Source organism: Heteronotia binoei, chromosome 5 (genome assembly GCF_032191835.1).
Source record: "Heteronotia binoei isolate CCM8104 ecotype False Entrance Well chromosome 5, APGP_CSIRO_Hbin_v1, whole genome shotgun sequence".
NCBI lineage: Eukaryota > Metazoa > Chordata > Lepidosauria > Squamata > Gekkonidae > Heteronotia > Heteronotia binoei.
The window spans coordinates 15,502,312-15,517,618 of record NC_083227.1 but is presented as its reverse complement, the minus strand read 5'-3'; the positions used below and the strand labels follow the sequence as shown (position 1 = coordinate 15,517,618).

At 47.8% G+C, this 15,307-nt stretch overlaps 1 protein-coding gene across 1 annotated transcript in view; it reads left to right on the top strand.

The window, feature by feature from the left end:
* Window positions 1-15,072, top strand: part of LOC132571040 (zinc finger protein 208-like) — a 43,591-nt gene extending 28,519 nt beyond the window's left edge. The window contains 1 exon segment of the mRNA XM_060237671.1: window positions 13,729-15,072. Within this exon segment, the coding sequence (XP_060093654.1) occupies window positions 13,729-14,836 (1,108 nt within the window). The 3' untranslated portion in view covers window positions 14,837-15,072.
* Window positions 15,073-15,307: the final 235 nt, after the last annotated feature.

Genomic DNA, 15,307 nt, shown 5'->3' with positions numbered 1-15,307 from the left:
GGAGGTTCTGCTTGAACGGCGTGGAGGGAATCCGGTGAGCTGGAAGAAGTTTTGCAGGGGGGAAATCTGGGGTTGTAGGCTGCAATGTAAGACCCAATGCAGAGAGCAAGGGGGGGCGGGAGGATGTAGCAGAGAGTGAAAGAAAGCAACCCCCCCCCCGCCCCAGGGAGATATGACGGGGCAGGGGCAGGGGCAGAGGGGCTGAAGACGAATTGCAGATTTATACCCCGCCCTTCTCTCTGAATCAGAGACTCAGAGCGGCTTGCAATCTCCTTTATCTTCCTCCCCCACAACAGACACCCTGTGAGGTCGGTGGGGCTGAGAGGGCTCCCACAGCGGCTGCCCTTTCAAGGACAACTCCTGCCAGAGCTACGACCATTCCAAGCAGGTGCAAGTGGAGGAGTGGGGAATCAAACCCGGTTCCTCCAGATAAGAGTCCAGGCGCTTAACCACTACACCAAACTGGCTCCGAAGAAAAGGCTGATGGTGCCGGGATAGGGGTTGGTGGGGGGGAGGCAAAGGGACTGTACCCCTTGGCCCTCAGAAGACTCATACCAAGCAATCAGAAGACTGCAAAGGGGGATTTTGGGAGGAGAGGCAGTGCCCCTTCTGCCTTGGGGAAATGGAAGCAGAAGAAGAGCATAAGAGAAATCATATTGGATCAGGCCAACACTGTGTCACACAGTGGCCAAAAAGCCTAGGTGCCATCAGGAGTCCATCTGTGGGGCCAGAATGCTAGAAGCCCTCCCACTGTTGCTCCCCCCCCCCTCCAAGCACTAAGAATACAGAGCATCTCTTGCCCCAGACACAGAGTTCCAACAATACGCTGTGGCTAATAGCCACTGATGGACCTCTGCTCCAGATGTTTATCCAGCTTTTCTCCCCACAGAAGATGTGCTCCAGGTTCGAAACTTAGGGGGATTTATTTTTCCTGCTTCCATACAGCACTCTGCAATGCTTGGCCTCCCGACGGAGTCTCGCCTGGCTTTTTTGCCATCTTGCCCAAAGCTGGGTTGGGGCGAAGTTTAATTTCAGAACTTCAAATATTAGCCACACCGTATTGTTGGAACTCTCTGTCTGGGGCAGTGATGCTCTGTATTTTTGGTGCTGGGAGGGACACAGTGGGAGGGTTTCCGGTGTCATGGCCCCACTGATGGACCTCCTGATGGTGCCTGGGTTTTTTGGCCACACTGTGACACAGAGTGTTGGGCTGGTGATGGGCCATTGGCCTGATCCAACATGGCTTCTCTTATGTTCTTATGTGACACAGAGTGTTGGGCTGGTGATGGGCCACTGGCCTGATCCAACATGGCTTCTCTTATGTTCTTATGTGACACAGAGTGTTGGACTGGATGGGCCACTGGCCTGATCCAGCATGGCTTCTCTTATGTTCTTATGTGACACAGAGTGTTGGACTGGATGGGCCACTGGCCTGATCCAGCATGGCTTCTCTTATGTTCTTATGTGACACAGAGTGTTGGACTGGATGGGCCACTGGCCTGATCCAGCATGGCTTCTCTTATGTTCTTATGTGACACAGAGTGTTGGGCTGGATGGGCCACTGGCCTGATCCAGCATGGCTTCTCTTATGTTCTTATGTGACACAGTGTGTTGGACTGGATGGGCCACTGGCCTGATCCAGCATGGCTTCTCTTATGTTCTTATGTGACACAGAGTGTTGGGCTGGATGGGCCACTGGCCTGATCCAACATGGCTTCTCTTATGTTCTTAACTGAACTGCCATTTCAAATCCTCCCCTGGCCCCTTTCAGCTGTAGATGTTTCGCCTTCCCCAGTTATGGAGTGTGTCAGTTTTGCTTTGTTTTTCCTTTGGCAGTTGAGTAGTGTCACTATAACCACTCTACTGTCTAGCCGCACCAATGTATTAATAAAGAATGGATGTTTTTTTTAAAACGTTGGTTAGCCCATGTGTTAACTGTTGCTTTGTGGGGCTCTGCGGGGAGTTTGGGACAGGGAAACTTGTTCCCCTTGGGGCAGAGACATAAGCAGATCATATGAACAGTATATGAGGCTGCCTTATACTGAATCAGACCCTCAGTCCATCAAAGTCAGTATTGTCTACTCAGACTGGCAGCGGCTCTCCAGGGTCTTAAGCTGAGGTTTTTCATACCTATTTGCCTGTGCCCTTTTTAGTTGGAGATATCAGGGATTGAACCTGGGACCTTCTGCTTGCCAAGCAGATGCTCTACCACTGAGCCACCATCCCTCCCCGCAGACGGGGGTCTTTTTAGAGTTGCCAATCCCCAGGTGGGTAACAAACAATGGATACTCGGTGTAGATTAGCAACACCAAGAAAAACCGAGTAGTACAACACTATATTCTTAAAGTTGTACTGTTTGTAACGTTACCAGTAATGAGAGTGTGATAAGGGCGTGCCTGCAAAAAAACCAGTTTGTACTAGTGTCCCCATTTGTGAAAAATTGTTTATATTGGGAAACTATGATACATTGATTGCTGCTAGAGTCCACAGTTGAGAAAGGCAAGTTCAAAACCGGACTACAGTTGTGCTACATTGCCACGTGGATGGCTGTCTTCCCTGGATTCACACCAAGGATCAACAGATACTGAGGACTTGATTCCCACATAACAATTTTCTATGACATTGATTTTTGGTACACTTGACTGTAAATTGGTAATGTATCTTTAAGAATATAGTGTTGTGCTACTCGGTTTTTCTTGGTGTTGCTAATCCACAGGGCGGGGCGGGGGATCCCCCAGTTTGGAGGGGCCCCCCCACTTCAGGGTCATCAGAAAGTGGGGGGAGGAGTAAGGCAATGTCTGCTGGGCACTCCATTATTCCCTATGGAGACCGATTCCCTTAGGGTATAAAGGAGAATTGATCCATAGGTATTATTTTAGATAGAGACACTAAATTTTCAGCATAGCATCCAGTACCTCTCCCCAAGATACCCTCTAAGTTTCAAAAAAGATTGGACCAGGGGGTCCAATTCTATGAGCCCAAAAAGAAAGTACCCCTATCCTTTTTTTTGACATTTATACTAATCTTTATTACAGTATCAAGTTACATGACATTTCAAATTTCATAAACCAAAATAAACTATATCTACATACTCAAATTTGCCGCATATCTTACACAAAAACAATACATTAAAAGGCAGGAGAGTGCAGTCTAACTATGTATGCTTATTTTGTATGATTAATAACAACTTAAACTTCCTTGTCCTCTCTCTCAAGTCTAAGATCCCCTATCCTTCATTATTTCCAATGGAGGGAAGGCTGTGCAGTCCCTTTAAATGTGATGGCCAGAACTCCCTTATGCTTGTCACACCCTTGCTCCTGGCTCCACCCCCAATGTCCCCTGGCTCCACCCCCAAAGTCTTCAGATGTTTCTTGAATTGGACTTTGCAACCCTCGTTCCTTTGGGCAACCCTAGCCAGTTTGGTGTAGTGGTTAAGGGTGCGGACTGTTATCTGGGAATGGTTAAGTGTGCGGACTCTTATCTGGGAGAATCGGGTTTGATTCCCACTCCTCCACTTGCACCTGCTGGAATGGCCTTGGGTCAGCCATAGCTCTGACAGAGGTTGTCCTTGAAAGGGCAGCTGCTGTGATAGCCCTCTCAGCCCCACCCACCTCACAGGGGGTCTGTTGGGGGAGAGAAGATAGCCCGCCAGTTTGGTGTAGTGGTTAAGTGTGCGGACTCTTATCTGGGACAACCGTGTTTGATTCCCCACTCCTCCACCTGCACCTGCTGGAAGGGCCTTGGGTCAGCCATAGCTCTGAAAGAGGTTGTCCTTGAAAGGGCAGCTGCTGTGAGAGCCCTCTCAGCCCCACCCACCTCACAGGGGGGTCTGTTGTGGGGAGAGAAGATAGCCCGCCAGTTTGGTGTAGTGGTTAAGTGCGCGGACTCTTATCTGAGAGAACCGTGTTTGATTCCCCACTCCTCCACCTGCACCTGCTGGAATGGCCTTGGGTCAGCCATAGTTCTGGCAGAGGTTGTCCTTGAAAGGGCAGCTTCTGGGAGAGCTCTCTCAGCCCCACCCACCTCACAAGGTGTCTGTTGGGGTGGGGGGGAAGATAAAGGAGATTGTGAGCCACTCTGAGATTCAGAGTGGAGGGTTGGATATAAATCCAATATAAATCCAATCTCATCATCATCTTCCCTTTTTCTCCTGCTTTGTCCCCGCATGGATTCAATGTTAGATAACAATAGAGGATGCACAGTAGGATATGGTACAAAAGTAAAGATATCTGTGTAACACAAAAACTGTTCTTTTAAATTCAAGGAAACATCATATTTTATCAGCAGTCATTAAAGGTACAGTAAACATTAAATAATGACACAAAGTTCACTTGTAACAAAACCCACTATGTAAGTGGTCAAAATACAATCACACTATAGTCCTTAATAAATATTCAGACATTGTGTTCAAAGTTTCCAAATGCAATCTTGCAAGGTAGTCTTCACAGTGCGTCAGACAAAGCCTCAGACGTAATGGAGACCAGTTTCGGCTTCACACCTTTATCAGTCACTCATCTCTTAGTACTTTACTGCTTGACAGCTCCTTCTAAAGCATCATATTTAAATCAACGGGGACACCAGTACAATTATTTACGCTGGAAACTTCGCACCAAAGTTTATCAACCGGAAGCATCGCTCCCAGCATGGACTTATTTGCTCATTAGGCCACACCTCCTGATGTCAGCATTGTTTCACATAAGGCTTTTTGGTAGATAAAGGCCAGCACGGACTGATTTGCATATTAGGCCACACCTCCTGATGTCAGCATTGTTTCACATAGGGCTTTTTTGGTAGAAAAAGCCCAGCAGGAACTCATTTGTATATTAGGCCACGCCCCTTGACACCAAGCCAGCCAGAACTGTGTTCCTGTGCGTTTCTGTTTAAAAAAAGAAAAGCCCCGCCCAGCACGTTCTTCTAAGGAAGGGGCAGGCAGGAGGGCGTTCCCTTGTGAGCAAAAATTCTGTTTTGTGCGCTACTGGAATTAAACTTGTGAGCTACTGCATGAATTATTGTGCTGCGGGGTCCTCCTTCCTGAGCCAAGGCAAAAATGTGTGAGCTGGAGGCTAAAAATCTGTGAGCTAGCTCACACTAACTCAGCTGAGAGGGAACACTGGGCTATTTTTGGAGGAAAGGAGGAAGGGTTGTGGTTTCAAGCAGGGAAGGGGACTTGTCTCCCAGGAACTGGTTGGCAGAGATTATAAGGAAATATTTGGAGGGCAGGAGCACGATGGGTGAATAAGGATGGTGGGACCACCCTCATATAGAATGGCCGGTTGAGGGGACAGATATGGGGCCAATGCTGCTGAGACTCGATAGATCAGATACAGTATCTTCAGTTGTGCCCTGAATCCAATCAGGTCATTCCAGGGCCTGGAGCAGAAAATGTGTGGGGAGCAAAAAGGGTTTCCCACCTTCTTTCTTTCTCTCCTCAGGCAAGATTGGAAGGACACCCTGGATGCCTCCTCCGCCATCTCCGCTGTGCGCTGAAGAGAAAAGAGCCGCCATGAAGCCAGCTCAGGTTTTTTGGGGGGAGGGGGCATTGGGGAGATGTGAAGCAGACTGGAGATGCTTTCTTCTCTGTTGTAATGCTCAGAAGATGAGGCTCCTCATTAATTCTAGTGGGAGGGACGGTGGCTCAGCGGTAGAGCATCTGCTTGGTAAGCAGAAGGTCCCAGGTTCAATCCCCGGCATCTCCAACTAAAAAGGGTCCAGGCAAATAGGCGTGAAAAACCTCAGCTTGAGACCCTGGAGAGCCACTGCCAGTCTGAGCAGACAAGACTGACTTTGATGGACCAAGGCTCTGATTCAGTATAAGGCAGCTTCATCTGTTTCAATATATTTCAGGGAGGAATGGTGGCTCAGTGGTAGAGCATCTGCTTCAACCCCTGGCATCTCCAACTAAAAAGGGTCCAGGCAAATAGGTGTGAAAAGCCTCAGCTTGAAACCATGGAGAGCTGCTGCCAGTCTGAGTAGACAATACTGACTTTGATGGATCGAGGAAAGGAAAGGAAGACAGACCGTTGCTCAGTGATAGAACGTCTGCTTGGTAAACAGAAGGTCCCAAGTTCAGTCCCCGGCATCTCCATCTAAAAAGGGTCCAGGCAAATAGGCGTGAGAAACGTCCGCTTGTGACCCTGGAGAGCCGCTGCCAGTCTGAGTAGACAATACTGACTTTGATGGACCGAGAATCTGATTCAGTATAAGGCAGTGTCATCTGTTTCAATATATTTCAGGGAGGAGTGGTGGCTCAATGGTAGAGCATCTGCTTGGTAAGCAGAAGGTCCCAGGTTCAGTCGCCAACTAAAAAGGTTTCAGGCAAGTAGGCGTGAAAAACCTGAGCATGAGACCCTGGAGAGCCGCTGCCAGTCTGAGTAGACAAGACTGACTTTGATGGGCCGAGAGTAGAAGGCAGCTTCATATATGTTCATATGAAGACAAAAAAAAAAAAACCAGTCACTCCCTGTCTAGGATGTGTTTTGCAGAGAAACAAAACAATACGACATTACTTTTGATTTGGCCCAACTCTAAATGTCTTCATAGCAATGTTGAATTTCCCATCTATTTTGTCCTTTATTACCTGGACATATCTTTCCTCTACCCCAGAAGGCTGCTAATCAATGTTCCCTCTAAGCTGTAGAGTTTTGTGAGCAAAAATTTTACTTCGTTAGCTGCTGGCATTAAAACTCTGTGCTATCGAATAAATTAGTTTGCTCTGAGGGCCGTTTTTCCTGAGCGGAGACACAATTGTTTGAGATGGAGGCTAAAAGATTGAGAGCTAGCTCATACTAACTCAGCTTAGAGGGAACGCTGCTGCTAAACCACTGCACCTGTGGACAAGCCTCTCTGCTTCCAAAATGCTCCTGAGTAGGGCTGGGTGGGGGGAGATGTCCCCACGGGGCATCTTCTCACCATCTCTTCATGATGTTCTTCCGCTATGAATTGACTCTCTCTGGTTTTGGCTTCCCCTCATGGACCAGCTTTCCAGCGATGCGCAGATACGCTTCCTTCTCCTTCTCACAGGCTGGGGTGTCCTTCGAAGAGGTGGCCGTGCATTTCACCCCGGGGGAGTGGACCCTGCTGCGCCCAGCCCAGAGAGCTCTCTACAAGGAAGTCATGCTGGAGAATTATGGGAACGTGGCCTCTCTGGGTGAGGAGTCTCTTCTCCTTCTTGAAGTGAGGAGTGACAATAAAGGAGGAAGGACGTGGTCAAGCTGCTTGCCCTGGTCCCCACAGCTGGTCTCTGCCTCCCTCCACAATCCTTCCTCTGATATGGATAGAATTCTGTGCTCTCCTTCCAGAGAGAGAGCCCCTGCCTGGCAGTTCTGTGCCCGAGCCAAGTGAGAGGGCATCAGAAGAGGTGCCAGGGAGGCCTGGTCTGGAGATGGTGGGGTGGTCTAAGCAGGGGCTTCTCTCCAGTCTGGTCCTGGCCTTACCTGGGCTGAGATGTGGCTGTGGAAGGAACTCTGCTGTTCTTTCCTGTCATTTTAATTCTCAGCTGGCATTTCCATCTCAGTTTGGCAGGGAACAGGCATGGAACTGCTCTGTTGTCCCAGCACCCCTCCAGTTGTCTAGGGTCTCAGTCTGCCCCACAGGACAGGAAATGGGTTAGTTTAGAGCAGGGGTGGGAGAACCTGTTTTCTGCAAAGGGCCATTTGGATATCTATAACATTGTTTGTGAGCCATACAAAATTATCAGCCGTAAAAAATTATCAATTATCAAAACAGTGTTCCGTCAAGGGAGAACGATTCAGGCCAGCAAAATTAATGCAAATAATTGTTTTTATATTTGACGTCATGTGGGGAGAGCCTAATCGGGCACATACACACACACACTCACACCCCGGCCCGCTGCCCTAGGCCAGGACTTTTTTGTAGAAAAATGAGGAACTCATTAGCATATTAGACCACATCTCCTAGTATTAGCATATTAGGTCACACACATTAGCATATTATGCCACACCACCTGGGATAATCAAGTGCAAATTGAACTGGTGATAGCTGGCTTGCACCCCCACCCCTGCCACCCCTCCCTCCCTCCCTTCACGCGGAAACTGCAGCTGCTCCCAGCAGACCTTTAATGGCACCCATGTACCCCAGCAGCAGTCCTTCACAATGCCCACCACTCAGGCTCCACAGAGAGAAAGGGGGGAGGAAAAGGAAATGAAATGGAGGGGGGAAAGGGGAATAAAGGAAAGCAAAGAAACGGGTGGGAAGAAAAGGGAAGAAAGGAAAATAAAGAAATGGGAATAAAGGGAAATAAAGAAATGGGAGGAAGAAAGGGAAATAAGCAGAAATAAAGGGGGGAAAATAGAAAGAAAGAAAGGAAAATAAAGAAAGGGGGAAGAAAAGGAAATAAATGTGGGGAAGAAATGGAAAGAAAGGAAAATAAAGAAATGGGGGGAAGAAATGGAAAGAAAGGGGAGAAGAAAGGGGAATTAAGGGAAACAAAGAAATGGGATAAGAAATAAAAAGAAAGGGAAACAAAGAAATGAGGAGAAAACTTACCTGAACTGTGACAGTGATTTTTCCAGGCCCTGCAGCGATCCTGGCTGACCAGGGAGGCCACTACATAGCGCTGCTGGGCCCTGCAATTCCTTCTGGCCAGCTGGGCCCTGAGGAGGCCACTGCACAGTGCGGCTGGGCCCCACAATCCTTGCTGGCCAGCCGGGCCCCAGGGAGGCCGCCACGTGGCTCCGCTCAGCCCAGCAACCCCCAAAGGCCAGACCAAGTGATTTCATGGGCCGTCCACGGCCCTTGGGCCAGACGTTCCCCATCCTTGCCCTAAGGAAACTAGGGATGCTGGTCTTCAGGTGGAATCCCCAGGAATTACAACTTACCTCCAGACTACAGAGATGAGTCCCCCTGGTGAAAAAGGATGGTTTGGAGGCTAGACTCTGTGCAATTTACCCCACTGAGGTCCCTGTCCTCCCCAGGCTCCATCCCAAAATCTCCAGATTGCCAGTCTGAATCTGGCAGTCCTATTGTACTTCCCATTCCAGTGGCAAGGGGATACTGGCAACCCTGAAGGAGATAGATGTGCTCTTCAGTCGGCAGCTATGATCTTTCTCTGGTTTTCTTCATCTCTCCCTTTCTCTCACTATGGCTCACAGTCACCATAGAATTTCTCCCCGTTGCTTCCAGTGCTGCTCCTGGTATCTGCTGGGTAACCCCTCAGTGTCTCTCTCATAAGACTATAAAAGAAGCCATGTTGGATCAGGCCAATGGCCCATCCAGTCCAGTACTTTCTGTCACACTGTGTCCAAAGCCCAGGTGCCACCAGAACATCCACTAGCAGGACCAGAACTCCTGAAGCCCTCCCACTGTTGCCCTTCCAAGCACCAAGAAAACAGAGATCACTGTCCCAGACACAACAGCATAAGGGAAGCCATGTTGGATCAAGCCAATGGCCCATCCAGACCAACACTCTGACATAAAGTGGCCAAAACCCAGGAGCCATCAGGAGGTCCACCAGCAGGGCCAGAACTCCAGAAGGCCTCCCACTGTTGCTTCCCAAGCACTAGGAATACAAAGCATCACTCCCCCGGAGAGAGAGAGAGAGAACATAAGAGAAGCCATCTTGGATCGGGCCAATGGCCCATCCAGTCCAACACTCTGTGTCACACAGTGGCCAAAAAACCAGGTGCCATCAGGAGGTCCACCACTGAGGCCAGGACAGTAGAAGCCCTTCCACTGTTGCCCTCCCAAGCACTAAGAATACAGAGCATCATTGCCCCAGATCCCTCGATTCCCTGGCTCCTGCCCTCCTTTTAGCCATGTTCCCAACATAACTCTCCCCCTCCTTGGATCCACAAGCCTCAGTGTTTCATTCTCTTTGTCATCTAGACTTCCTTCTCTCATGTTCTTCAGGGTCTGCACGCAGTCCCACAACTCTCTCCTGGGCTGGCCACGAGTGAGAAATAATCGGGCACCTTAATAATAAAAGATTTTAGAAATTGTTCAATTTAGAATTACCCAAGTAGATATTTTAGGGTGTTGAGGGCCAGCTGCCTTTAAAATTGTCCTTTCTGTCATGCCTCCCAATCTGTACCGTTGCACTTGATAAAAGTGAGCCCTTTTAAAAGAGTGGTCTCACAACTTTATGGGAAAATGCTGCGCCCATCCGCAGTCTGTGTATACAGAGGCTAGAGTTCAGTGACTTATGTGTGCATGGCCATATACCCATTCTCCTGCAGAGTCTCAGGTTAACAAAAAGGATGAGTCTTGATCTCTTACTGTACTGAACCCTACCCCTATTTCATGCCCGTTGTGTGTTTCTGTAGGGACAATCAATCTGGCTTGGAAATATGTGTATTCTTTGAGGGGAAGTAAGGCCTGCACTCTGGCTGAAGCTTTTCCCACACTCTGTACATTTGTATGGTTTCCCCCTTGTGTGAATTCTTCGATGGCAATTAAGGCGAGAACTCTGGCTGACGCTTTTCTCACACTCCAGGTCTAATTTTGTGGGTTTCTTCTCTGGTAAACAGGACCTCTGATTGCCAAACCTGACCTCATATCCCGGCTGGAGGAAGAAGAAGAGCCGTTTCTTCTGGCTTCTGATGAAGAGGAGAGATTGGCAGGTAGGGGCCTGTTGATGGACTATCTGGGCACCGTGTGAGACAGGATGGTGGACTAGATGGACCCTTGCTGGTCTGATCCAGCAGGGCTCTTCTTATCTTCTCTACTGGTGGTCACAGATAGCTCTCAGCTAAAACCAGTTCAGTGCTTCATTAACAACCTATGCTGGATGCAGGGCCGGCCCTAGGGCCCCAGTCAGCCTTGTCGCCCCCTGCCGCCCCCTCCCCACTCTCCCTGCCACCCCTTCACAGCAACAGAGGAAGACAGCAGCGATTGGGGCAGGGAGGGGAAGGAGGTGGGGAGAAGTGACGACAAAGCAATGGGGAAGACAGTAGCGATCGGGGCGGGGTGGGAGGGGAAGGAGGCAGGAAGAAGCAGTGGAAAGGCAACTGAGGAAGACAGCAATTTGGGGTGGGGCAGGGAAGGAATTTTTTAAAACAAAAAGGTGGGGGGTGCCCAATTTGGCACCCCTCCAGGGCCAGCGCCCTAGGCAAGCGCCTAGTTTGCCTAGTGGAAGAGCCAGCCGTGGCTGGATGATGATAGATTACTCTCAAAGCCTAGGCATTGGAAGGCAAACTTTTTCTTGCCTCTTACTTTTAACAAGTTCTAACCCAGAACAAATCCTTTCCTAACATGGACACAGTATCGAAGGGCGTGGCCTGCAACAAACTCTCCTCAAGTTCATTCGGGCAATACTATCCCCTCACAACACCAGCCATGCCATCCCAGGTTCATTCACTTGTTATTTTCCAAAGTTTCCAAAGCAAATGGCAGCAGTGGCCTTCCACTCTATTCATTGGACAAACAGGTTAATCCCTAAGACAAAACATAGGTACCTGATCCCCTCGTCTGGTGAAGTGTGCTTAGAGAGCACACGAAAGCTTACGTTCTGAATAAAAATTGGTCGGTCTTAAAGGTGCCACTTGACTCCTGCTTTGTTGGATGAAAGAGTGTCAGTCCTTAAACAGAGACATTTCAAGGAGAAAGCAAAATGTATCATTGCTGAGCTTAACTTCACTCACAGATTTGGAACAATGGAACCCCCAGGGCTGAACAGGGATACAGGATTCTTATCCCACAAATTCTGTTTTTCTGTCCCTAAACATTTCTTTTTTCTAATATAGCTAATTACACTGTGATCGATGCCTCTGCATCCTGAGTTTCTTTTCTAGAAAACCCCTCCCACCCTCTGACTGGGATATAAAGACTGAAAGATCTCAATTTTTAATTTAAAATGTCAAAGGGAGACTTAACTTCAAAAGCTTTTACCCGGAAAATCTTGTGAGTCTTCAACAGAAATATAGCGTCTAGATCAGACAAAGTGATGGTATCGCTTCACTCTGCTCTGGCTTAGACGTCACCTAAAATATTGTGTTCAGTTTTGGGCACCACAAACTGGGAGAGCCAGTTTGGTGTAGTGGTTAAGTGTGTGGACTCTTATCTGGGAGAACCGGGTTTGATTCCCCACTCCTCCACTTGCACCTGCTGGAATGGCCTTGGGTCAGCCATAGCTCTGGCAGAGGTTGTCCTTGAAAGGGCAGCTGCTGTGAGAGCCCTCTCCAGCCCCACCCACCTCACAGGGTGTCTGTTGTGGGGGAGGAAGGAAAAGGAGATTGTGAGCTGCTCTGAGACTCTTCGGAGTGGAGGGCGGGATATAAATCCAATATCTTCTTAAGAAGGATGTAGACAAGCTGGAACGGGTCCAGAGGAGGGCGACGAAGATGGTGAGGGGTCTGGAGACCAAGTCCTATGAGGTAAAGGTGAAGGAACTGGGTGTGTTTAGCCTGGATTGGAGAGGTGATATGATGACCCTCTTCAAGTACTTGAAGGGCTGTCATATAGAGAATGATGCAGACCGTTAGAGTGGTTCCTCAGTGGAACAGGCTTCCATGGGAGGTGGTGGGCTCTCCTTCCTCGGTGATTTTTAAGGGAAGGCTGGATGGCCATCGGACAGCAATGCTGATTGTGTAAACTTAGGCAGATCATGTGAAGGAGAGCAGGAAGAGCTGCATCAGTGATTAGTTCTCATGACCCTTTCTTACGTGCCCAGGGAATTGCTGATTGCCACTTTGGGGTAAGGAAGCAATTTTTCTCCAGGCTAGTTTGGCCAGGGATATTGGAGGGTTTCTTTGCCATATTCCGGGCGTGGAACGGGGTCACTGGTGTGTGTGTGGGGGGAATTATTTATGAATTCCCTGCATCGTGCAAGGGGTTGGACTAGATGAGTCTAGACTAGAGATGCCTTCTATGATTCTAAGTGCTACTACCGTGTTTCCCCGAAATAAGACCTACCCAAAAAATAAGCCCTAGCAGGATTTCTATGCATTTGTTAAATATAAGCCGTACCCCGATAATAAGACCTAGTGATGGGCGTGGCTATGCAGCGTATCTGCATAGCCACGCCATGCATTTCGGCGCGGAGCGGTTAGGAAGAATGAAATACCTTTTATCTGCTATAACTCCTTTCTCTGAGCCATTCGCACTTGCGCGGGTGCGTGAGTGGCAACCTCATCACTCCTTTCTCCTAGCCGTTTGCGCATGCGCGGGTGCGCGTGTGGTAACCGCGGTTGCAGGCATCCTATTGCGTACGCGCGAGCGGTTAGGGGAAAGGAGTTCACACATCACTAACACCAGCCCCACTGTATTTGAATAAATGTAGATTGTTGTATTATACTTAATAAAAATAAGACATCCCCTGAAAATAAGCCCTAGTGTGTCTTCTTGAGAAAAAATAAATATAAGACAGTGTCTTATTTTCGGGGAAACACGGTAGACACAAAATGAGGTATTTGTAGGAAGTGTCTGCCATCACACCAGGTATCTCTTTCTTTCATCAGGAGACATGTGGCACTCATCAAATGAAACAAGGCAATACTTATTGATGGAGAACAAGGATACAGATTCAGAACTGAAACAGGAATTTGAATATTTGGACACGCCAAGGAAGGAAGAGGAAAAACAATTGCCTAAAGGGAGGAGCAGTGCCCAAGTTTTACAGGCAGATGGCTCTCTACAGCCAAAAATATGTCAAGGAGACAACACGAATGAGTGCAATGCAAGTAGGGAAAAGTTCACAGAAATAGCACTTATTAATATTCAACAAAGGAAGTGTAACAGAAATAAATTATATAGATGCCTGGAGGGTCAGAAAAGTTTCAGCCAGAGTGCAGACCTTACTTCCCATCAAAGAATTCACACAAGGGAGAAACCATACAAATGTCTGGAATGTGGGGAAAGCTTCCAACTGAGTGCACACCTTATTTCCCATAGATTAATTCACACGGGGGGGAAACCATATAAATGCCTGGAGTGTGGCAAAAGTTTTGGAAGAAAAGATAACTTCATCTCCCATCAAAGAATTCACACAAGGGAGAAACCATACAAATGTCTGGAATGTGGGAAAAGCTTCCGACAGAGTGCACACCTTATTTCCCATAGAATAATTCACACAGGGGAAAAACCATATAAATGCCTGGAGTGTGGCAAAAGTTTTGGAAGAAAAGATAACTTCATCTCCCATCAAAGAATTCACACAGGGGAGAAACCATACAAATGCTTGGACTGTGGGAAAAGCTTCACTGATGGTTCCGGTCTTGCCTCCCATCGAAGAATTCACACAGAGGAAAAACAATTCAAATGCCTGGAGTGTGGGAAAAGCTTCAGTCAGAGTTCTGGTCTAGCTTCCCATCGAAGAATTCACACAGGGGAAAAGCCATACAAATGCCTGGTGTGTGAGAAAAGCTTCAGCCATAGTTCTCACCTTAATTTCCATCAAAGAATTCATACAGGGGAGAAACCATACAAATGCATACAGTGTGGGAAAAGCTTCAGCCTCAGTGCAAGCCTTACTTACCACCAAAGAATTCACACAGGGGAGAAACCATACAATTGTCTGGAATGTGGTAAAAGTTTCCGCAACCACTCAAACCTTCTTTCTCATCAAAGAATTCACACAGGGGAGAAACCATACAAATGCCTGGAGTGTCAGAAAAGTTTCAGGCATAGTGCAGACCTTACTTCCCATAGAAGAATTCATACAGAAGAGAAACCATACAAATGTGTGGAATGTGGGAAAAGCTTCCGACAGATTTCACACCTTATTTCCCATAGAAGAAGTCACGCAGGGGAGAAACCATACAAATGTCTGGAGTGTAATAAAAGCTTCAACTGCAATAAGCAGCTTAATGTCCATCAGAAAAAGCTTCACAGTACAAGTCTTCCCATTGAAAAATTCACACAGAGAAACCATATAAATGCCTAGAATGTTAATAAGCTTCTGGAAGAGTGGACTCCTTACTGTCCATCAAAAAAGAAACTTTTATGAGAATGAATTACTTCCCATTCCAAAGAACTCATACAAGGGAAAAAACATACAAATGCCTGCAGTGTGGGAAAAGTTTCTAGCATAGTGCACATCTTACATCCCACTGAAGGATGCACACAGGGGAGAGGAAATATGTCATATATTTATGATTTTAATTATATTGTATTTACGAATAATTGTGCATTATGTATTTACATAACCTCCGTAAATTTCAATTCCTGCTCAGGAAAAGTATCAGAATTCAGAACCACCTCTCAGCTTTGGCAGTTTGGTGTAGTGGTTAAGTGTGCAGACTCTTATCTGGGAGAACCGGGTTTGATTCCCCACTTCTCCACTTGGGAGGGGGGAAGGTGAAGGAGATTGTGAGCTGCTCTGAGATTCGGAGTGGAGGGCAGGATATAAATCCAA